This window comes from Coccinella septempunctata, chromosome 2 (assembly GCF_907165205.1).
Source record: "Coccinella septempunctata chromosome 2, icCocSept1.1, whole genome shotgun sequence".
NCBI lineage: Eukaryota > Metazoa > Arthropoda > Insecta > Coleoptera > Coccinellidae > Coccinella > Coccinella septempunctata.
The window spans coordinates 25,818,384-25,844,191 of record NC_058190.1 but is presented as its reverse complement, the minus strand read 5'-3'; the positions used below and the strand labels follow the sequence as shown (position 1 = coordinate 25,844,191).

Sequence of the window (25,808 nt, the reverse complement as noted above, 5' to 3'; positions counted from 1 at the left end):
TTTCAAAGGACAGTTGTGACCTTGCATCACGTCCGAATTGTCTGTCTCTTGAAAAGTTGTTTTTTGTGGGTCCAATTAACATATCCTCTGAAAATATGATACGCTCCATCATTTACCATTTTCAACCCTTCCGTACGGCCAGCCCCACCACGCAAACTGTCAGATTAACATAGCGCATATGCAGTATCGTAATCTGAAAAGCTCGAGTATGTTCTCCTGCCATATTTTTTAGATCATCGAAAAACTGCAGACGCTTTCCCCACCGCTGAACATGCGTACATCATTGAACGTTTTTTCCTTTCAACCATCTGACATTCAAATTCAAAATCCACCACGCTCGAGTAAATCCCGATATAGCATCTTGGGATTCTTGGGCTCTCCAACTATAATACCAAATTTCATTAGTAAAACAATTTCGAAATTGTCGCAGTCTCTTAGTGTTTTTCTAATAACATTACTCAAACGAACAGATTTTTGAAAATTGTTGGCTGAAAAACAACTTTGACCATAAATATTGGGCCTATAATATCATAGTTATAGGTTCCCGATGAAATATAAGAACGTTTGTATTTCCTCCCATTATTCTGAAAAGGCTGATTACTCAAGTAGTACTGAGATAAGTATCATTACTGGAAATCGCGTTATTTTTAGATGAAATGGTGGTCAATCCGATGGTTTTCAACCTCGTGACTAGTTGAACATAATTCTTAATTTTCTGAATGTAAAATTTCATTTGAAAACCTCATCAGTGTATAAAACCTCAAAATATTTTTTGAATGATTTTTGAAGTATTAAGAAAAATACATTTAACATTTAAATAGGATGTTCGGTTTTGCTAAAAAGTCAACTATGTTTGAAGAGAGCTTGACTATTCACGAATACGCAAAGTGGAACTTTGTTAAAAGTAGACCATTTACCGCCAAGGCTCTTTCACAAATTTATTGAAACTCTTGAAGGACACATGAAAGTTCTAATTTCTCTTTCTCTTCTGAATTAAAATATTGAAAGACCACATGCTTTAATATATATGTATATTTTGGAATTTGGTATAATCGAGCGATCAGAAAGAAGCGCATCATTCAATATACAGGCTGAGTCAACAGTTTGCGGATATTCTTAGAAAAGGAAAGTGCAGTCGAAAGAGAACTATTTTTTAAATTCATTTATCGAATCAATAAATTCAAAATTCGGGAACTATCTTCATTTTATGAGTTTCACTATATTTTCTTAATTTTCGTAATAATTTCGATTTTCATGGCGTGATGGGAAGAAACAACCAATTCCATATTAATTACTGATGAGGTGACTTTCGCCAGATAATATTTTCAAAACAAACTCCACTATCTCAGTTTGATGAATTTTCAGTGCACCCGAAATCGGTTTTTCAAACAAGTAGTATATACCATTCATCAGAGATACTTTATGTGCTAGCAGGTCAGACACTTTGTGTTAGTTTCGTAGTTGAATATCGGAAAGTACTGATTCATATGTGAATTAAATGTATCCTATAATCAAACTTCGACCAATTCAGAGAAACACATTCTTGCAAATGAAGGTTCTCCGATAAAACATGATATTTTTAAAGATTATATTACTTATACAGCGACCAAGGTAAAGATCCCTTCGGAACATCTTCAGAGAATTTCGTTTTTGAAATATCTATAAAGATTTCAACTGGCTGAAAGTTCTTAAAAACTCTTTAATTCCATTCAAAATCACTTTCTATATCCAATATTGCGGAAAAACTCCATTTGATGCACCCAATCTATTGCTAAAGAAGAAATTCTCACGAAGCATATCAAAGATTTATTAATAATTCAGCATTAACAGAGTAATTTCAATGATTTCAATGGATTTTTGTATCTGCAATAGGTAGAGGGCAATCAACTAATTGGTCCAGTGTAAAACTCACATTGTTATACAAATTTAATTGAACTGATTTGTACAGGTAGTTTAATTTGTGTGTTAAATATAAAAAGCTTTTGAAATGTGTGTTTTTTATTTCCATCCCACAATGATTTCAGGTAGTCCACAAAAATATTAAAATATGATCGGGTATTTCATTTCAAGTGTTATTTTCATGTTGGTAATCTCATCTCATAGGAAAAAGATCCCGGAAAATGATTCATCTCCTCCTTGATAATTCGATTATGGTGAGATTTCTTCTTCAATCGTGGTTTGTTTGGAGAGATGGTCGATTCTGAAAATAAAAGTTGGTCAACCATCAGCAAAATATAGGGCGAGTCTTTGACTCGTACAAATATTTTAATGGTAGATTTTTGAGATCAAAATAAACATTTTTTTCTTCAACATTTTTTCCAATTCAGCCCTGATAAAAAGATATAGTCATTTTGAGTTTTCATAATGAGCTCTGCCACCCCTGGAAAAACAAAATTACCTTCAGTCAAAGAACCCACATCAACATCAAATTACTCGAAAACGGTGCATTTTACGAGAAAATGTGAGAAATATTTTTATTTTAGAAAATGTACAAATATTCATTAGATAGCGTCCAACCTATTTTCAAGATCTAGGTTCTTTGAATTTTTGGTACTTTTATGGTACGTAATAGTTATAATGAGAAAACTGGAACAGGTCGGTGATATCTTGCGTTCGAAAAAGATTAATCGAATAAATGAAAAACTATATTCCGAAATTCATTTCATTCGATAAAATCGTTTGAAAGATAGAACTAAGAATAAATTTTTTTTATGGTTTTTCAGTACTCGTATACCGAGCCGATTCAGATAGTAAAGCCTTTTTCTCGGGGTACATCGAGGGCCAGCTATTCTTTAAGGGAAAATAGCAAACCTACCCTGGTACGAGCCGAATGTCAGGTTCCGCGGTGTCTGGGGTGTAAGCGGCAACCAGTGAAAGTCAAAATCAACGAATACAAATTATATTCTGCAGTATTCACGTCCATGTTTGAAATAAGTAAAATACATCATACAACTAATAAAACTAATATTTTAAAATTGGTCATGTGAAGTCAAGAATGAATTAATAAACAGTCCGACGTGTGACAGTCTAACTTATACACTTGAACAGGTTTATCTCGGAATCAGATACAAACGACAATATTAGTGAATATACAGAGCAAAACGGACGGAATGAAACAGGGTGTAGAATTTCAAACGTGATAAGGGATTCACGGACCTGTTCGCCAGCCAAAACGTATACTTCACAGATTCACGACGGCACACCGTTAGGTGCGTCCTGCACTCCCCGGGTATCCACACCAGCAGAGTGCTTCACTAACTGTAGGGGTGAACACTGAAAAGAACGGGCAAAATCAAGGAAGGGTAGCCACCTCAAAGTGCTTTCTGTACCCCCCGGGTATCCACACCAGCAGAGTACTCTACTGAAAGTAGGGGTGGAATCACGGCAGATGCAACGTAAACTCTGAATTTCGGCAATTAATTGGAAGTCAGTGACCTGCGGGGGACATCTGATTTCATAACGACAAGGGGGGTGGCGGAAATTAGATGTGCCCCGGCTGACGCAATTCGGTAAAATTTGTGTTGATGAAGACGTCTTAATTTCGACTAATCTGTGCTGGCGAACAAAAATCCGGTTATCTTCCAATTCAGGATGTTTTATACCGTGCGTCATCGTTTTTCAGAACTGAAAACGGAATAAAAACGGTACGGAATGTTTACAATTCCGAACGCTGTCGGAATCCTGAATTGGAAACTGAAAATATTCCTCGCAAAATTAAGTCAAAACAAAAATTAGGGTGTATTCTTGACAGAAAAAATACACCTTCATTGCAAGATTTTTTCTTTTGGTCTCAAGAATCTACTATTAAAATATTTTTACGAGTATGTATATGCAGGGTGTTTGAGTAAACGGACAAACGAAAACTGTTAAAAGAGGTAATCGACTTCAATTAAAAAAAGTGCAGTGTTTTCTGGAATTTCTCAAATTTTTTGTTTTCTATAAGTTTTGAAATGATTCATTGATTCAACTTAAAAGATGTTTTGGGCAGTTACGGTGTTCTCTGGTCCGAAATCACTCTGTCTGTCTTATTTTCATATTTTCATCATATGGATGTATTAACACTTCAGAATAATCGCTCTGTTCTATATGTGGCTTATTTTCCATGTTTAGTGAAATTGAAATTGGATTCGGAAATTCTCACCTCAATAGCACTTTCTCTAGATGAAACTGGTAACTAACAGTGGAAATTGTACCACATCTGCTCTATTAAATCATGACTTTTTTTGTTATTAAAATAACAAAAGCATTGAATATTTTTACCATTATAAAAACTATAAAAAAATTAAACAACTCATGGAACTGATGAATAATTAAATTTTTTCTCAATGAATTGTCTTTTTAATTTCTATGGTTAACCTAGTCCTGATTTCACATATTTGAAATGTTTTCCAAATCTTTTTGCCACCCTGATGATGACTGCTCGTCTTATTACTTCATATGCTTTCTGCGCATATATGTTCAACACACGATGCGATAATCAGAATGGATTGGAATATATTAACATTCTGATGACAAAAACTGATGATTTGAAGGAAAAAATAAGGAGTCAAGTGGATAGACTGAATTCATTAAGAAAATAGGTAGATGACTTATTTTCATGTTGAAGGAATCTGTATTTTAATACAGACAAACAATATCAATTACGACAAAAAAGAATCTGGTTGAGAAGCCTGACAATTTGATATGTAGGGGAGAATTCCTTTGAATTGGACAGCCCATGAACCGGACGCTACAGTATTTTACTACAGCCGATAGTAATTTACAATCCTTTACGTAAATCCTATTTTCGCAACATTGATCGACAGCTCTTGGAAAATGGCGGACCCTGTGGCTCGCGCCTTGTTGCGAAAATGGGATTTACGTAAACGATTGTAAATTACTATCGGGTGTAGTAAGAAACTATAGCGTCCGGTTCATGGGCTGTCCAATTCAAAGCAACTATCCCCTACCTATATGTATTGTTAATTCATTCTGATGAAGACTTCTGCTATAAACTCCGAAACGTTAATTATTCAATCATGTTGTCGATATTATCGGTACGACAACATTGCTCAACAATGTTTATTCTAGGATAACTTCTAATGAAGAGTCAGTTTCTAGGAAAAACATGCTCCTCTTTTTATTCCTAATGATGCAGATGTTCTTCTTATGAAATTGCTATAATGAGTATTTTTATTACCTACTTAATAACACGGAAAAACGTTCTGACCGAAATAATCGAATTTTATATTTGGAAATAAAAAGTATCACTTACTCTTTTCAACTGGTGTGTCTAAGGGACCAAGAATATGCAACTTGTTTTGGACCAAAGAGGCTGAAACTGCCTTTTTCAAAGGCAATGGATAATTCTTTGGCAAACCTGTAATTTTTCAACGTTCAAACTAATATACATTCAAAAGCATAAGCTAATCGACTCACTCGGAACAATCTCTTCGAGATTGATGGAAGGTCTACTTGATTTTTTCAATTTCTCATTCTCGAAGCATTTGATGAAATTTCTAGTAGACGCCGATACTGCTTTATCATCGAGGAAATCTGAAAAGTTTCAAAATAAAGACCATTAGCCTAAGCGTGAATTAATCATGTAGGGAGAATAAAAATCGGAGGGTTTTGAAACTAGCATATCTTGAATATTTTTAATTACGAGGATGTATTGATATCTAGTTAGCTAGACCAGTTCCATTCATAAAAAAATATTGCGTTACCATAGCAACAAACAATAACTCATTAGAAGTGTCAGTGTGAAGTTCGAGGTCAAAAAAGATGTCTACCGAAATTGTGAGAATCGATAAATTGTAGTATCGAGCCATCATCCAAGTACCTGTATTTAAAAGGGTTAATAAGTAAGCAGATTTACGAAGATATGCTTAATACCCTTGGTGATCAATGTCCTTCGTATGCGACCGTGAAAAATTGGACTGCAAGCTTCAAAAGAAGTAAATTTTCCATTGAAGATGAAAACCGATCGGGAAGGCCAGTTTCTGTGTCAGTCCCCGAAAACATCGATGCAGTTCATGACATGATTTTATCAGATCGTCGAATTGGGCTAATTCATTCATTCATTTGCTACATTCCGTTGCCGGGAATGAATCTACAAAAAGACTAAAAATGGAAAAGAACAAAAAGAAAAAGGAAGAAAAAAAATAAAAAAAAAGGAGGTGCGAACAGACTTATAATTTTTCAGGGCTAATTGCGACTGTGTGCTCTCCTGTGACTGTAGAGACCCAACCGTGACCTATGCTAAAACGCATATCTGAAGCACTGAATATTTCATACGAACGCGTTCATCATATATTCACGTCAATTTGGACATGAGAAAAATTGCTGCAAAATAGATACCCAAATGTTTGAATGTTGACCAAAAGCGGGCAAGGGTAGAAGCATCGCGTTCGATCTGTGCTCGACTTGAAAACGATGTAGACTTCTTAAACCGAATTGTTACTATGCAAAATGCAAATTAACTCACCGAGACAGTATGAAGCTGCAATGATGTCCTCACGATAACGGTGTTTTTTACTGAATGGGTTTCCAAGAAACCATGCCTCTCTCAAGTAGAACCATGATTTGATCAGTTCACAAACTTCCTCAATGTCTTTTAGCCTGTTATTCGAAGCACATATCGATCGAAGATGTCGTAACGGCGCTAATGAGGATAATGATTCTATTCCATTGCCCGAAATGTTCAACACCTGTAGAGATTTCTGGAAAAAACCATTGAAATTCATGAAAAAATGGAAATTGAATATTTTTTCAACTGATTTTTTCTTAATATGATTTCGGAATTCCTCCACAGGCCTTATAGGAGAGCAGCCCGAGAGAATGTGTCATGGAGACTTAGTGAATTGAAAAGATTGGATGGTACAAAGAAAGAATGGTTAAATGTGGTACTTCCTTCCTTCCATCGATCGGTGGGGTTCTTGTTAATTAAACAAAAATATATCAAATTGACATACTCGGGAAATTCAGATTTCGATACCATTATAACCCCTCTTGTCTCAAGTGGCACTCTGACGATATCCATAGAATGTACTGCAGACTGGAATTCTCGATTGGACAATTGGATAATTCGATGCTCACTAAGAGCATCTTGAGAACTGAGAACTTAAGACCCGTTTGCACCAAACGCACTTAGTGTTACGAGACCCTTAAATGAACCCTTAATTTAAATTACGTTGCACCAACTGTTAAGTGACATTTAAATGGCTAAAGCTAGCCTTAAATTTAAGCGCTCCTGTAATGACCACTATTTACAGCTATTTAAGGCTGGGATTTTAACCTAAAATAATTTGTTGAACTGGCTGCAGAACTTCAAATTTTTGATGGATTCTGAAAATTGAATGAATTCATTACTGAATACCAAGCCTTTTCTTTTGCCTTTATTGTAATGCCATTAGTCTTTTTTAATTTTCAATTTGGTGTCACAAAATCATACTATAGTTAGCAACAAACTCTTTTCTTCTGTTAAGAAGTTGAGTGCCCTTCGTAAATTACCACCACTTGCTTGGCAATCATTCACCGTATTCGTACTAACAAGGGCAATAAGGAACACAAGACCTTACAAAGAAAGTGTTGTACTTATATAAACTCAGGTACCTTTTATTTGACAATCATTATCATTATCAATGTTAATGCTAATTCAACAACAAAAAGTTGTTACTCTTTGACACCGACTGACAGGACAATAAAGTTAGATTAATGAAATGACAACGATCATCGGCAACCGGCCAACGAATGAAATGGCTTTATTGGACTAGGATGAAGTTGCACCAAAATAAAAAACTGAAATATCATAAAGATATAAAAACTTAAGGGTCTCTTACTTAAGATTCTGTTAAGCCACAGTCGTGCAACTGGGAATAAAATTAAGCGTCCTTTAACTTTAAACGAGATTTAGTTAAGTACTCCTTTAAGGGGGATTGGTGCAAACGGGCCTAAGACTTAGAGAAAAAATCTCGAGGACCCTCGATCTCTTTTTTCGAAATAATAAGATATCAGGAATCTGATCGTAAAAATCTTCCTTCGTTATCGAATGGGAGAGGACACATGAATAAAATAATGAAAAAAATTTTGTTTTCTCAACATCGATTACATCTTACGTATACTATTATAGTGAGAGAGATATAGATATCAGTAACATTCCTCCCTGATATGAAAGAATTTGAAACTACGGCCACGTTCGAAATTCAGCAAACAGGTGAGTACTTTTACTTTCATAAAGGTATGTACCTAGAAGATGACGTACCTAACAAGGTAATACGCACCTCGGAAAAAAGCTGTCGATTGTCTCACTTGCTTGCTAGCCTCGGCTATCGATTTGCAGGCTCGACTATACTAGACAGTTTTTGGTCCTAGCTATACAGGGTGAATCTTTGACTCGTACAAATATTTTAACGGTAGATTCGTGAGGTCGAAAGAAACCCTTTTTTCATACCATTTTCTTCGAATCGGCTCGATTTAAAAGATACAGGCTATTGAAAAACCATAAAAATTTTATTTTCTATTCTATCTCACAAACGGTTTTATCTCATGAAATAAATTTCGGAGTTGTTTTTCACCCACGTCTCCCAGTTTTCTCGACCATTACGTACCATAAAAATACCAAAAATTCAAAGAACCCATTTCTTGAAACTAATTTGGGCTTTATCTAATGAATATTTGAACGTTTTGTAAAATAAAAGTATTCTTCATATTTTCTCGTATACGCCGTTTTCGAGTAATTTGATGTTAAAAAATTATAAACTATCTGTGAAATTTGAAAAATTGTGTACTTTGGCTGAATACAACTCTGTAGAAAAAATATCATAGATTCACCTAGATATTCTGAAGGTAATCTTGTTTTTTCAGGGGTGGCATAGCTCATTATGAAAACTTCAAATGGCTATATCTTTTTATATTGGCCGAGTCGGAAAAAATGGAATAGGAAAAAAGGTTTCTATTGACCTTGAGAAACTACTGTTGAAATATTTGTAGGAGTCAAAGACACACCCTGTATAAATAACAATTTTTGTGAAATATATTGACGCTCTCTGCTGCTTTAGCTTCTCAAAACGGTCAGATTATATCTTTCACAATATACTTGAATGATTTTCTCCAAATCTAAAAAAAATTTCAATGTCCCTCCCACTTTTATCAAGCTTGTTATTTGATTTCGGAAATATATATATATACACTTTTCAACTTGTAATCAACTAAACACATCTCAATCGATTAATTTTCGAATATAATGATGATTATAATGTGTCCACACAATAAGCAGTCATTAAGAACAAATTCAGACCAGGCTGTTAGTTGCAGAAAAAAAGAAAATCGGAGGATTTTCATCTGAATATCTAGTTCAGGCGTTCTAAAATATTCAGTTGTAGAATGAAAATTATGATTGGTTAGAAATATGTGTACATTATGAATTTTGCTGATCAGCTGTATGAGGAGGTTTAGCCTCCCTTGCCTCCTCTGACGTGCCGCCCTTGAATTAATAGACGCATCATGAATATTATGGACAGATCCAAATGGGGATAGCTGTTGAGTTCTAAACTCACAAAGGACATTTCTCTTATGAATAACTCAAATATCTCGGAAAATGTTGATTTTGAGTTACCAATGAATATGGCTCAAACGACAGCAAATGAGTCATACTAACACCTCCTGCAAGGTACACGTCTAATTTGGTATTGTATTTTATTGATGATTTTCTTCAACTTCGTCATCTGCAATGTTTCATATTCGCGACTTAGTGGAAATTTTTCACAAGACGTCATCAGCTATTCGATCATTTGATATGATGAGTATTGTATATATTTTTGATATCTTACCGATATGCACATTATACTTCTCGGGTCAAAACAAAGTGCTGTGCCCATCGGCAAATTTTGCTTTTCGATATGTAGCTCTTCCAAATCATTCAGATGGTCAATACCTTCGAGTACGCTAATTTCATTATTCCCTAGGTACAGTTTCTTGACGTTCGGTACATCTTCCAAACCTTTTATTTCATATATATTATTACACTGCAGATATAGAGATGTGACAGTGGATGATTTCAAGTTCTCTATCTGAGTTATCTCATTGTTATGTAAGTAGATGACACAAACTGTTGATAGATCTATTAGAGGCTGAAAAAATATTGTATTCAATTAATCAGTTCATTCAGATAAATCCAATTTCTATATAAACATGTTTAAATATAATACATATACAACTACCAGAGAACCTGAAGAAACAAAGTTCTGAAAACGGCCTGAAAGACACAAAACAAGAAAACGTAACAAACGTGTTTAAAAATTGAATGCGACTGTTCATTCTACACGAAAAATGTTTGATGTTCTCTTCAGAACATACTCAAATCCTACTCCCTTTAGTTGATAACGCAGAAGCATGGGCGGATTTCACCTAAAGAATGAATTGGAGACCAAACAATAATAACGAAGATGTAGAAGAACTAGTTGTAGTTAAGGAAAACAAAGAAGAAATAAACGAACCACCAATGGACGATAAAATCAGAAAACCAATTTCAGAATTTCACTAATCAAACTCAAGGAAAATTTCGGAAACTTGATGAAGAAAAAACTCCCAGAAGCGATGAAATATCTAGGGTTATGTTGAAGAAATTATTTAGGAAAGGTAAAACTGCTCTCACAAATATTGTGAACGAAACAATGAGGACAAAACACTAATCCGAAGAAGTGAAAGATCAACCAGAAAAATGGAAGCAATTCATTAAAAACTACAAACTAAAATTAAGAACCTATATACACAGTAATTGCAATCATTGCAGTGTCAATGCAATTTGAGTGAACTGCTTCAAGAACTCAATTCACACAGCGACTTCTGATTGCATTATCGAAATAAGTCATTGACAAAATGAATTTTCTTCAAAACCTTATTATCCCATGAAATTTTCCTTATACAAATTCGATATGCTCACCAAACTTAACCATAGATAGAAATTCTGATAATTGGCGAAAAACTTCAGGCTTTGTGAGCCCTCCAACAGAACATACGTCATCTTTTGTTTTACATTTATAATCAAAAATTGAAACTACATGATATTCGAAAATTGCCATAACCTAACTTACTTCTTTTGTATCCTAGTTTTGGAGTAAACATAAATTCGTCCGATTCCTATTCTCTTGTGAAAATTGAATTCCTTAGAATGAATTATGTAGTTTTTCATGACAATAACGAAATTTCTGTAAGGGTCAAGGGATGTGAAAAATATAGATTTTAGGGATTAAAACAAAAATCATGATATTCCTAGTACTGCCCTGAAAATACTGATATTTCATGAGCCGCTTGAAAGAGTGAACAAACCGATGAACTCGGATCGCAATCAGACCTTGCATTCCAGAGTTATGGCAGTTTTCTGAAAGGCCTGAATGATCTACATTCTGCATTCACCATTAGGCTATGGCAAACGACTCATGAAACACCCTGTATAGGAACGTCATTTTACAAATGATTCCCACTTCTTTTCGTTCCTCAAGAATCTCAAGATAATAGGAAGTGCTGGTATTTTTGGTCACATAAACAAATACAACTAGCATAGCAACAACAATATTATTGTATATCACTTGTTTTGAGGAACGAAAATAAGCGTTCTATCTGTACTATTGGCCTTTGACAACATGAATTCCTACATCGATATACAGGGTGTATATGAATTTTTGCAAACAAATTTAAGGGGTGATTCTTTTTAAAAAATAGGGTGGGGCTTTTATATAAATTTTTCTTCTTCGAGCTTACTTACAGACACCAGAGACAATTTGTCTCTGCAGAGACCTAAAGATGGCGCCTCAAAAAGCAAATTTTAATTTTTTCTTAAGAAACAAAATACTGACAAGAATAAAATTAAGCAGACATTTTTATTCGAGCGAAACGGCTCTCAAAAAAATTTTTGGTAGTGTTCGTCTATGATTGCAAGGGGCAGAAAAAGCCAACCATAAACATTGTTTCGCGTGAAACTCTTCATAATTTATAGTAAAAAAACAAATTTATATAGCTTGTTCCATTCTTAACAAATAAGGAACTGGTAATATCATATTAAATAGGTAGAAGGTACCAGAACTGTTTCTGGCACTGAAAAAATGTGCTCGAGCACTAAGCATGTACAAAAAGTTCTTCCGAGTCTCGAGCACTAGAAACCGATTTTTCATAAAAGGCTGGCGATTACTAAGTACTTTATGAAAGTATTTCGATTTTGCGAGCACTAAGCACTAGGCTCTTTTATCAAAAACTGTTGGAATTAAGATTTTTTGTTCGTTCTACTCTACAACAGTTTCAATAATTCATAAGTATAGGAAAACTTTTACTGTAATGACAAGAATCATTTTGTGAAATACAGGTTGCTTTTTCAACTAATATTCATATCTATATGAAACTGGGTGTATGTATTTTCAAAATATTTTATATGCGGCCCTTCTACGCCTTCGAAGAATAACATACATTACAGGTTTTTGATGAAGCATGCACTTAGCGAAAATGTCCAAAAATTTTAACTTTTTTCATGCATAAACAACATTGTCCTTCGGAATATTTTGAGGGAGTAGGTACAGGAAGTTTTCCTTGTAAAAATTGAAATATGTACTTTCATTCAATATAGGTGGAAGAAATTTTGCACCAGTTAACTGATCCCCAACATAATTGTTGCTTCTTATTATTTATTTAATTATAAACTAAATTACTGAAGCAGTAAAGTTGAAATAACCCTCAGAAGTAGTAAGGGGGATTTAATTTGAGCAAAAATGCATCGAAAAGTTTTTCTGTAAAATCAATAGTTTTCGAGTTATTTGCGATTGAAAACTAAGATTTTTCACCTGAAAAAGCCACGTTTTCACACGGGTTTTCACGAATAATTGAAAAACTATGAGCTTTATCGAAAAACTTGTTATAAATAAAATTATAGCCTAATAAAAAACAAAACAAACTAGCTGTTAACGAACTATATATATGTTGAGTATGAATTCGCAAACTACTGAATGTTAAACGTTCAACATCAAATAGTAGAAAAACAAAGACAAATTCGGGAAAAATTTATTGGACCTTTTTTGAGGTACTTGAAAAGGGCTTCCAAATTAACTCTGTCAAAAATGAATTGTGCAAATATTGACGGAGCTATGCTATTCAAAACTTCAATATCGTTATTTTTCAGCATAAATTTTTTTAATAATTTACTCATCATTACCACCACAATAGAGAATAGACGTAATCCTTTTACACTTCCTAGCACTTGAGTACTGTCAAGGTTATCCAATGAAATATTTTCCATTTACTATAAAACGGTTTTCGTTTGTTTTATGTAGCATTTGAAATTACTGAGTTATGAACCTTTGAAGTTTGCATCTTAGAGTAAAAGTTCGCTTTTCCTATGCAGGAAAATAAACTATTATTTTTACTAATCTTCGTTTCAAACAATTACAAATGTACGATAAATACTTCTAAAACTCAGGGATGGGCCATGACAGTAACATAAATGACGATCGTTATATCCGTTTGGCACTTTTATGTAGCAAATGTGCTAAAGATGTAGAATAACCTGCCAGGAAGGAATTTCAGAACTCCAGAGTAGGGGAAAGTGGGGGAATTGGGAACACTTAATTTCAAAGGCTGAAAAATTATACAAAAAATCACTAAAAGTATTAAACCTCCATTGAAAAATGAACTTTGCTCATTTATGTACTGATCGGAAACAAAAAACTATAAAAAATCAACGTCTACTAAAAAATATCAACGAAATCAAAAAATACTATCGTTTCTATTTACCCGACACCCTATGGGGTAATTGTGAACAGTCCTAGAGCAAATAAAAATGATTAGAAGTGGCACATATCACACAAGTATTCACGTCTTGTTTCTCTTGCAGTACATTTTTCATGTGCCCCTAGTTTACAGGTATCTCATATGATCCTATCCTCCATTGGTGGGGCCTCATACTTTACATAGCAAATTATGCAGAAAAATTCTTCTTCTGTGTGACCTGGGTTGAATTTCTCAGTCCTCTGCTTTTGGCGTGCCTTTTTGTACCCTTTTTATGTTGGTTTTAGGTTCTTTATGTTAAATTTTTTCCTTCTTAACATTTCTCTGCAGGTATTTGCCTTCTTTGCTTTTCTTCGTGTTGATTTTTCATTAGTGAACTTGATAATATCTTGAATTCATTTTGTTTCAGTTTTCGGAACAAAGTATTTAGTTCAAGCTTAGCCTAATGTGAGCTTTTCGTTTCTTAAATCTTCGAACACACAGCAGGGATATTCAATTTTATATTTCGTTTCGGTCTTCTTTGTATAATTTCTTGGCATCTAGATAGAACACATTTCAACTTTAATATATTTGTTAACCATCAACCAGAGCAGCACCGAAGTAATTGGGAACACAAGGGATATAAGGAACGTTCCCAATTACCCACCTGACATCGTTCCTAATTACCCCAAGTAATCAAAAGAATTAAAAATGGCTTGCATTCACTTACCCATTTCCTTTCAACTTCAAATCACGTAGGTTTTGGAAAAACATAGTACCAGTATGGAATCAACAAAATATGGCACCTCTTAACTTCAAAATAAGATAGTTACAATTATTATTAACACACGAAAAAATTATAGTTGAAATGCGGAATTCATTCATCGACTCACTGTAACAGGAAATATGCAACTTATCGCCACAACTTTTGAGTAAGCCCTGAGAATCGCCAGATGCATCCATTGAAAATGTTGAAGACAGTGCCGCACATGAGGAAGTATTTTTTATCTAGCCGTTCCCAATTACCCGCCGTTCCCAATTACCCCACTCTCCCCTATATGTCAGTTTCATGTTTTCTATCCTATATTATCTTTAACCCATTCCGCGATCATCAAGGTCACCTCAAGGTAAAAAGCGCTCTTCTAAAAGGGACATATTTCTTCTGACCTCAAAAATAAAAGCAACGGAATTCGATTTCCAAAATCATAGGATCTAATTGAATAAAAGGCTCTGTATTTTTTGTGCCGATCCATTACTTTTGCTTGTTTCAAGTTGCGGGGGCTTCAAGGTCAGAAGGAAGGGATAAATTACGGTCATATTTCGAAATTTTTCGCTATTTTCATTTTGGGCGCCCACAAGAAAAACACAATTGACCTTGAATATCAAGGTCATGGTCGAAACCATAGTCACCATCTGATAGCCAGAGAAAAACCCTGCAACTTTTGTTCGAAAACTTTTTCTCTAAAATGCTCTGCCGCCAAGTTATTCTAACAATTCTGATACTATTGTGATACCCTGTATATTTTTGAAAAAATTGACGTATTTCGAAAAAAGCAACGATTTCTGATGGGTAAACATTTTTATAGGGAATATGAAGAATCTGATAGAGTTTTTTTCGAAATCGATGCATGTTCCGTGGGTTCCTACATTTTATCATTTAACAGTCTAACGTTACTCCACTATTCATAGAAAATTGTTCTTGGTGGTGAGCTACAGTGATAGCGTGAGGCCCGTGAGGGTCCTCTTTAGCACATATGTGCATGAACCTTAGTTATTGGATCTCTAAAAAAATAAGCCTTGTCTCTGAATAGAACCTTTTTCGAAAATTTTGGATATTGGTCAATCATTTCCAACATCCAAGTGGAGAATTGGGGACGATTCGGAAAATCCCGTGCCAAGAGAACCTGTACACGTTCAGTGTGATATGGATTTAAAAATTCCTTTAAGATCGCGAACACCGTCATATGGTGAATTTGTTATTGCTGAGCAATTCTCCCAGTACTGATGTCAGGTTGCTCATCGATAAGATTTAGAACTGCTTCTTCTATTGCTGGAATTTTAATCTCGCGATGCTGACCACAGTCACTTTTATTTCTTCCAAATATATCATCATTTTTATTTCTTTCAAATGTACCACTTTCTCGTAGTCGTTGCTAAATTCATGTAAATAGAGTGTGATGTGGACCCACAAGTTCAAGGAACATTTCTGTGTACCTTCTGGACGCTTTCAGAGATTTATCACCAGAAAAACCGTAAACAAAGTATGCATATCGGTAATTTCTTCGTTTGTATATACCGTCATCTTATAATGTGTGTAAAACAGAAATCTCAAGGTGATAAGCCAAATCAAAAAATAATTGTGACTAAATCAAAGTTAATAAAACTGGTCAGAACCTTCAAACATAGGTTATTTTGACTCACATCAGTGTCCTCTATCCACCCTTAGCTTCCGCCCATTTACCAATAAATCACCATGTATAGTAAACTGTCCTTATTTTTTTTTCAAACAGAATCACCCCCTGCAGTTTGGTCAACTTATATTAACTAATAACATTCTGTATAAGAATTCTTTCATTTGGAAACTGAAGGTATCTAATCCTTTCACTGCCTTACAGATAAATTCAAAGGAATTAATAATTATTAACAACTCCTGCAGAACGAAAATAATCATACTTACAATTTTTTTCAAATTCTTGTGATCGTAATATATGTGAGTAACAGTATTAGGGTTTTTCGCTGTCTTCGGTCTGCAAGGTGGAAGCTTAACTTTTCCAAGCTTTGTGTTCATCCTTCTGGGAACATTTCAAGATTATGACGCTAGTTGAATGACAGCTATTGCTAAGCTACGTGTATCAACGCATAGAGACTTTTCAGCAATCGATAAAGCAATTTAATTGTATAGTAACAATTATTAATGTTTGGCTTCTCTAAATGGTTTAGGGTGGATATATAAGAGGGTGAATATTCTAAATTCCTGGAAAATGATTCGAGAATTTATATTCAGGAAGAGTCAACAGTGCTCCGTAGGACGATAACTCTTAGAAATTTTGGACTAGCAGAGTAATTCTGAATGCAACCAGAATGGAACGAAATTGATGAAACACAATACCTACCAAAATGTTTCCTAAAAGGAGAACACCCAATTTTTATATCATTATCTTAATTTACAAGAAATCCTCTTTTCGAAATACCTAATGTCATAATTTTTATCTGTATGCGTTTCCGATTTGGACCACTTTTTTAGACGAACTAGAGAGATAAATGTCAGAAAGGCACATGGGGTATTTTGAAATCAGAATTTCGTGTATTCATGTAGGTTAGGTTAGGTTAGGTACATGTAGGTACTGCATTCAAGAATTATTGACCTATCCCGGTAGGCAGTAGGTATATGAAAACATATACTCCACCGTCTCCACCTGAGCCATGGATATCAGCTAGTAACATGCGTTCAAAAAAATTCGTCGTCAAGTAGGCTATGGATTAACGTTGACATTCGGTGTCTGAACGTAGGTATTTTCTTGAATTACTTCATCTTCCCAAAATGTAAACAATGATGACATTAACCTATACCAAAGAGGTATATTTGCCTATACATCGTAATTTTTTATGGAAAAATGTAGTGGAAAGGCACTTTTGGAAAAGTTAATTTTGCCCAAAGTGCGAAAAGCATTTCTTCCATTGAGTCATATCACAAGAATCCAAACAAACTGAGGCGGTTAGAAAAATTCTTGGTGAAAATTTTAACCCATGCATGTCCACTATTTTCATACGTAAGAGACATGAATCTTGAACTGATCATGGTATTATGTTTTTTTTTTGTAAAAAGGATCTACCTTTTTGAGTAATATGAATAAAGCACAGTAAGAATCTCAATATGTTTATTAATTCTCTATAGATATCGAATTGATTTGGTCAATACTGAAAATGCATGACTAAACCAATATAAAACTGTTCCAATAATGGGAGCTAGTCATGAACAAGCGTAGGGAATCCTAGAGAATTCGAAACATCCGAACGCAAATGTAGATCGGTTTCGAGTACAATGTCCCTCGTCAGTACAGTGTAGCGCTGAGAATTCCAAACGGAGGATGACCCATATGTGAAGTTTTGGCGCCGACTTTTTCGAAAAATACTATTTTTTTTGGAGTTCTGGGTAGATTTGAAAGAGTTCTGGAGTTCCTGATAAAAATTTTGAATAGTTCCGGCAAATCGTGTATTCTAATGAAAAAAACAAATTGGTGGCGATAACTTCACGCGGCGCCGTCTTTTTCGAAAAAATGAGTTCAACTTAGAAGTTGGTGTTTTGGTGAGAAATCTTGGCAACGGCATCATGTCTATATTTGTACTCCGTGCCCGCGAACTTCTGACATCCCCCGGTGATGTGCTGGATAGTTTCACGTGTCGCACAGCCAAAACGACAGCTATCATCCGCCACTGAGGCATCCTTGGCGATATATTTCATGTAGTTCCTTGTCGGAATCACCTGGTCTTGGATGGAGAGGATGAAGCCCTCTGTCTCGGGAAGTCAACCAGCAGTTCGACGCAGATATGTCGACGTAATCATGATTGACTTCGTTCTGGTGCCTTCCATGCGAAGGTTTGCCAATCAGCTTCTGCATTTTGCTTTCTGCAGAATGTTCGACGGCTTCCCACTGGTCTTGTTGTAGTTTTAACGGAGTAGAACTATCAGCAACACAAACTATTCGATGGAGTTCTGACGAAGCAGCCTTGTTCAGGAAATATTTTCGAAGTCCTTCAATTTCCTGGGACATGCGGTTGGACAAGTCAAGAATCCTTCTACCCCCGAGGTGTCGTGGTAGCTCTGTCCGTTCTATTGAGCTTTTGGGGTGATGTTTATTTTTATTATGTTTTGTCAGCATCGTCCTTATTTTTCTCTGTAGTGCAGCTAAATCCGTGGTGGTCCAAGAGATGACACCGAATGAGTGGCTCAGCGCCGAGCAATAATCGTAGGTATTAATCGTTTATATTTTATCAAATTCTTGCTTTTAAGACCAGTTCTCATTATTCTTCTCAATCTTCGGGTGAACTCCTATTAATTCTTTCACATCTGGCTCTGATTGATTTTTCTTGCCTGTTTGATGCCTAGATATACTTGTATGTATCTCCTTCCTTTAATGCTTCAATTTCTTCACCTTCCTTGAGTTTGAACGTGCCATCTTCTATTTTCCCTCTCGTTATGTTCAGCAGTCTACATTTTTCTAGTCCAAACTTAAGATACGAAGAGTTTCAAATCGTCCATGTAAAGGAGATGATTCAGTTTCATCATAGTTCTACTGCCGCTCTTGATGGCAAATCCGTAGTCCGTAGAATTCAATCTATGAGACAAGAGGAGAGACAACAGTCTAGTCCAGACTGTTGAACAGGTAACATCTGATTCTATCGACCGTATCAATTGATTAGAGATTTTTATATTTATAGAATAGAATAGAATAGAATAGAATAGTTTTTATTAATCCATTCAGACACAATACAGTGTATAGGACAAGTCAAAATATACATAACATAGAGAGGAATTGAAATTACAAATCAATGAATGCATTCATCATTAAGATATTCATTAATACTATAATAACATTTACTTAAAAGTAAAGATTTTATTTTCTTACCAAAAGCAGACAACTTCAGTGATTTAATTGAATCGGGAAGATGATTATACAAAATAATACTCTTATATTTAGCAGATGTCTCATATTTCGTTGTTCTATGTTTAGGTACAATAAAAGTTCTAGTATTCCTTGTATCATAGTTGTGGGCGCCGGAAAGCTTAGGAGTATACGCCTCATTCTTTTTAATGTATAAGAGACATTTGTATAAATATATACAAGGAGCTGTTAAAATCTCATGTTTTACAAATACAGTCTTACAAGATGTTAGTGGACTGAGACGGAATATCATTCGAATGATGCGTTTCTGTGCTACAAATACCCTCATAAGATCCCCAGAGCAACCCCAGATCAGGACATTATATGCCATGTGGCTAAAAACCAAGCTGTAGTAAACATTCAGGACAGCAGCAAGAGGAAGAGAATCCCTAATACGACGAATTGCATAATATGAAGAACTAAGCTTCCTGCTGACATGTGATATCTGCTCGGACCATCTCAGACACTCATCAATATAAATACCCAGAAACTTTGTAGATTCTTCAGAAATCAAGTTATAATGATCGTGTTTTAGAACTAATTTATTTCCTTTCTTCAAACCAAATTTTACTACCTTTGTCTTATCTAAATTCAGAACAAGTGCATTCAGCTTACACCAATTGGCGAAAGACACCAAAAGTGTTTGACATAACTCTGTGAGTTCATCCAGATTCTCAGCTGTTACAATAAACGTGGTGTCATCTACAAATATAATAATTTTAGTCTTTATATGGTGTGGGAGGTCATTTATAAAGAGAATGAATAGAAGAGGACCTAAAACTGATCCCTGAGGAACACCGAGATCCACAACACACTCTTCAGAGAAAACGTCCATAACTCTCACATGCAATCGTCTGTCTGACACATAATGTTTAATCCAATCCAGGAACACTCCCCGAAATCCAAGATTGTACAATTTGCTCACTAAAAAATGAGGTGAAATGGTATCGAATGCACGTGTAAGATCAAAAAATAATCCCGCAACATTCAATCCCCCATCCAAATCCAACGAAAACTGAATCGTGTGTACAAAATCCAGAACAGCAGACTCAGTTGATCGTCCTTCTCTAAAACCGTATTGACTGTCAGTAATTAAGTTGAAAGTGTTCAGAAATTTCATCATCCTATCCAAAACTATTCTCTCGAAAATTTTAGAGAATACACTCAACAACGAAATAGGTCGATAGTTGGAAACATTCGTGGGATCATTCTTCTTGAGAACTGGCAAGACAGTGGCATTCTTTAGTACACTCGGAAAAATACCAGAACAGACAGAATCATTTATAAGATGGGCAAAATGATCTACTATATGCTCAGAAATTAATTTCAATATTTTGGCAGATATAAAGTCTACACCAGTACATTTCTTATTCTTTAAGGCATTAATCGCATCTTTAACTTCACTACCATCTACTGGGTGGAAAAAAAAAGTTTTATGATGTAAAGGGCCGGCTGTACACATACCAACTTCATTATTACCATATGCTTGCTCCAGTGTTCTTTTAGCCACAGATGAAAAATAACGAGCAAATTCATTAGCCACTAAAATGGGTTCAGAACAACAAACACCATCCGTGTTCAGAATAATTTTGTTGTTTTTATTAGAGCTCCTTCCAGTCTCACGATTTACAATTTTCCAAACTGTTTTGATCTTATTGTCAGAACATTCTAAGAGGTCTTGATGATATGCCAATTTTGAGGATTCAATGAGTAACTTATATTTTGCTTTGTATATTCTATAAATTTCTGATAATTCAACTGACTTCAAATTAACCTGGAGCCAAAATAATTCTTTCAATTCAATACCTGCTCTCTTTATTTCATCTGTGATCCAACCTTTAGAATTTACTGATACTATATTTCTACTTTCCAATGGGCAATGTTCATCTATTAATATTTTGATTACGTTAATGAAAAATTCAAAGCTATTTATTTCTGTTGAAGGCTGATACAATTCAACAAATGAGGTTTTAGAAATTGCATCAACAAGGCTATCTAAATTGGCATCTGACATATTTCTACATAACATTTTTTTCGAGCTTTCCACAGGCAGAGACCCAGTTTGATCGAAATAATAATCCAGCATGAAAGCCAAATGATCCCCAAAATGAGGAGCATAAACATTTGTTTTACAATAATCTAGATCACAATTTGAGACAATATAATCCACCTTCTTAGACGTTGTTCTACCAGATCTGTCAGTAATTATGCGAGTAGGGCAATTAGATGTAATTTTCAGATTGAAACAAATTAAAAGATCATCCAATAGTTGCTTTGATCTGACGTTTTCAGTTAAGTAGTCGATATTTAAGTCTCCACATAGGTATACGATGTCATTCTGCTTTTCACAGTGTTGCAGAACAAAGGACATTTTTTCAAGAAATATTTCAATGTTACCTGAAGGTGGTCTGTAAACACTTATAATTGTCAAGTAGATGTGATCAATTTTAAACCTGACTGCACAGCACTCACATTCCATTTCCTCAGACATTCTCGATACTTTTAGATCCTTCACTTCCAATCCAACCCTGGTAAACAGAACTTAACCTCCATGTTCACGATTGGGACGACAATAGCTTGCTGCCCGAACATATCCTGGTAGTTCCACAACACCCAAACTTTCCGCACTACACCAATGTTCCGCAACACTTATAAATAATCTTTATTCAAACTGTTTTAACTTGAAAGAAAAATATTATGGCAGAAAAAAATGAAAGTGAGAAGATTAACACGAAGAAAAAACAAAATAATTGCGGTAGTGGTCCAATAACAAGAAATTTGTCGGCGAGATCTAGATCGAATTCAATACCGTCCGACATCATTATATCAAAGGAGATAAAAACAGTTGAAAGGAACATTTGTGGCATCGCGAAAGAAAGATACAATGAAGGAGTTATCAATGAGCAGAACATACGAGGGACTTCCAAAAATATAAGACAACCAAAGGAAGATGAATACGATGAAATATTTACGCCAAAAAAGATCATAATGCGATCACCCCCTACAGGCAGCACAAAAGAAGATGAAAATATCCAGATATCAGGCGAAGCACGCCAATTGGTTCAATCTATTGATCAAATAAATGATATTGAAGAAAGAATCAAATCAGAAGAAACGAAAAATCATCTAACAGATATAAGTACAACACATCTCAAATATGAACCTAATACCTCAGGAGATATTATAGAAATCATACTTAATGCACTAGAAACAATAAATAATTTATCAGAAAAAGAAAAAATCGAAGGTGAGGATCTGATGCAATTGAGGAGAGCAAGTTTTAAACTTCATGGGAAAGTAACAAGACTTGTTTACAAACTAGGAAAGCTCGAGACAGAAAATCGCAACAACTCTAGAAATGATGAACACCAATCAAAAAGCAATATCTGCGAGCCTTTGATGAGGAAAGAGAGCAGTATAGAAAGAAGTATGAAGGGTACATTCGAAGAAGATCATTCACAGAAAAAGACATACAGTGCAGTAATCACAACAAGTAAAAAACCAACTACGAATAAAATATGGAAAACACCCGAAAAATCGAATAGATGTGAAATAATAGTAAACTCAAAAAATAGAGACCAAAACTTAAATATCATGAAAGAATTAAAGAAGACAATGAAGGAAATGGGTCAAAATGAGACCCTGAAAAATGTAAAACATCTGCAAAGTGGTGGAGTAATATTGGAATGTGGTAATGAGAATCAACGAAAAAGAGTTCAAGAAATTTTGAAAAAACGCGACACCCTACAGACTAAAAATTTACAGAATAGTGATCCCAAGATAATGATCACTGGAATAACAAAAGGTTATCAAGAAGGTACCTTTAAAAAGGAATTATTAGAAGAAAATCCTCAGATAATAGACGTTTTTGGCCCACAAGTAGCCGATAGTTTGAAATTCATCACAAAAAAGAAATGCAGAAATGACACGAAAGAAAATTGGATATTCCAAACAACACCCACAGTATTTAAATGGCTGATAAGAAACGAATCTCTACACTTTGACCTAACTAAACTTTATATTCAGGAATTCGTAGATCTGGCAATTTGTTTTAAATGTTGCAATTATGGACATATAGCAAAAACTGCCAAGCAGAACTGTGTTGTCACAAATGTGGTGGTAAACATGAATCTAAAGTCTGTCCCAAAAGTGACCAACTAGACTGCCCAAATTGCAAGAGATTGAATATAAAAGAAAGAAGACATTCAGCAAGGGATTTAAATTGTCCAGTCTACATTCAAAGAAGAGAAAAACAACGGGAATATGTCAATTTCGGAAGTGCTAGTGAAACAGAACCAAACGATTTTTTATGAACAATTTTAAACCAGAAATGAACAGTAGAAGACATGTAAGTACACATCATAAAAATTTTAGTATTATACATCAAAATGTCCGATCATTAGGTAATAGCATAGACTTGATCAATGCCTTGTTGGAAGAAAATAAAGACTGTAAGTGTCTATGTCTTTCAGAACATTGGAGAAAAAAGGAACAATTAACATTATTGAGTATACATAATTTTAAACTTGCTTCGAACTTTTGTAGAAGGGAAGGCTATGGGGGAGCCGCTATTTATTTATCCGAAGAGGTGAGATATACTAATAGAACAAAAATTGATAAAATTTCATTAGAAGGAACATTAGAGTGCTCATGTGTTGAGGGCAAACTTGAGTTAGGAAGTATAATTATAGTGTCAATATACCGACCACCAAAAGGGGATTTTAAAATATTTTTGAGAAATCTAGAATCGTTACTGCAAATAATCATTTTAGAGAATAAAAAAGTGTTTCTTTTGGGCGATTTCAACATAGAGCTCCTTGAACATAACAATTACAGATCGCAATTTCTATCATTGTTAACATCCTTCAATATGTATCCAACAATATTAGAAAACACTAGGATTACACCAACTTCACAGTCCTGTATCGACAATATTTTCACCAATACATCTAATCAATGTTGGTCAAGTTCAAGATTATTTACAACAATTTCAGATCATACTGCTCAAAAGATTGTAATCAGTTTAAATTTGGAAGCTAATAATCAATGTTATTTTAAAAGATTCTTCGACGTGATTAACACAGAGTATTTATTCCGAGACTTAAAAGAACAAACATGGGAAGAGGTTTTCAAAATAGATAATTCCGATGTAAATCAACAGTGGCATGCATTCATGAGCATCTTTATGTTAATGTTCAATCAGAAATTCCCGAGAAAACTTGTAAATCCAGGTCGAAAATCTAAACAGAGATCTAACATCTCAAATGAATCTATCCGACAAAAAAAGGATGAACTAGATAAGCTCCTATTGTTGAAACAATGTAATAAAAATTATAACGTGATGTATTCTGCAGCAAAAAAAGAGTATGATGAATTGTTAAGGCAAGATCGATCGGAAAATTACGAAAATCGAATAAAAAATTCCGATAATAAAAATAAATGCATGTGGACACTCTATAAGGAAATTACAGGAAAGACTGAAAATTCGGATAATTGCTTAATAGAAAATCCTATAGAGGTGGCAAATGGTTACAACAAATATTTAGTAGACATCATACCCAACAAAAAGGCAAAGTTATTTCATCCGGGCTTGTTAATGAAAAATCAATGGCTTTAAAATTGGTCACAGAAGAAGAAATCTTAGAACTCAACAAGAAGATCAAGAGTAAGCATAGTTCCGGAGATGATGAGATTCCTACTAGCCTTATTCATCAAATACTCCCCGCCATCACTAGAGTTCTCTGTCACATATAATAAACAACTCACTGAGAGAAGGAATATTTCCAGATTCACTAAAGCTAGCATCAATAAGACCGCTTTATAAAGGCAAGGGAGAAAAAAATAGTTTCAACAGTTATAGACCTATAAGCTTGCTCCCGGGATTCTCCAAAATTTTTGAACTTGTCATGTACGCTCGACTCACAGAATTTCTAACCGAATGCAATATAGTTACCAATAATCAACATGGTTACATCAATAATAGGTCTACACAATTTTCAGTTTCACACAGGCAGTCTTGAAATGTTTGGAGGAAGGCGATATGGCGATGGGCCTCTTTTTGGACCTATCAAAGGCCTTCGATTGTTTGGATAGGAATATTCTCTTAAAAAAACTGAATGGATATGGTGTGAGAGGGTGGGCTTTTAAATGGTTTGAGTCCTATTTGGAGGCGAGGTTACAGAGAGTGGTTATTCGAGATAGGGGTAGAGAAATCAGGTCTGAAATATTGAAAAACAAAATAGGAGTTATCCAGGGCAGCATATTGGGGACAGTTCTGTTCATTTTGTATATGTTAATGACCTTAACATGGCAATTGCTCAAGTGAACAATTCAACACATTCAGTGGATGCCACTTTTTGAGACGGATAATATAGGTTTTGACCTGACACAATTTGCAGATGATACACATGTGTTGGT

General features: G+C 34.8%; 1 protein-coding gene across 2 annotated transcripts; it reads right to left on the bottom strand.

Moving 5' to 3' along the window:
• Positions 1 to 1,791: 1,791 nt before the first annotated feature.
• LOC123308438 (protein phosphatase 1 regulatory subunit 42-like) lies at positions 1,792 to 16,563 on the bottom strand. Of its 2 annotated transcripts, XM_044891086.1 has the most exons (6): positions 16,406 to 16,563; positions 9,810 to 10,109; positions 6,467 to 6,701; positions 5,419 to 5,535; positions 5,255 to 5,359; positions 1,792 to 2,200 (listed from the first exon to the last, which is right to left on the bottom strand). In XM_044891086.1, exons 1-6 carry the CDS (start codon positions 16,514 to 16,516, stop codon positions 2,079 to 2,081), a joined length of 990 nt encoding a protein of 329 aa, XP_044747021.1. In that variant the 5' UTR covers positions 16,517 to 16,563; the 3' UTR covers positions 1,792 to 2,078. The 2 variants fall into 2 exon arrangements, with proteins under 2 accessions (XP_044747021.1, XP_044747022.1); XM_044891087.1 differs by lacking the exon at positions 9,810 to 10,109 and having other exon boundaries at positions 16,406 to 16,562.
• Between the last annotated feature and the right edge of the window lie 9,245 nt (positions 16,564 to 25,808).

Bases quoted from the DNA above. Each gene is read 5' to 3' on its own strand.
- LOC123308438 (XM_044891086.1), bottom strand. From the start codon at position 16,516: ATGAACACAAAGCTTGGAAAAGTTAAGCTTCCACCTTGCAGACCGAAG. The intron at 5,536-6,466 runs GTGAGTTAATTT...GAAACTTTTCAG, and splicing joins TGCAGCTTCATACTGTCTCG to ATTTCCTCGATGATAAAGCA. The intron at 5,360-5,418 runs GTGAGTCGATTA...GAAAAATTACAG, and splicing joins TCTCGAAGAGATTGTTCCGA to GTTTGCCAAAGAATTATCCA.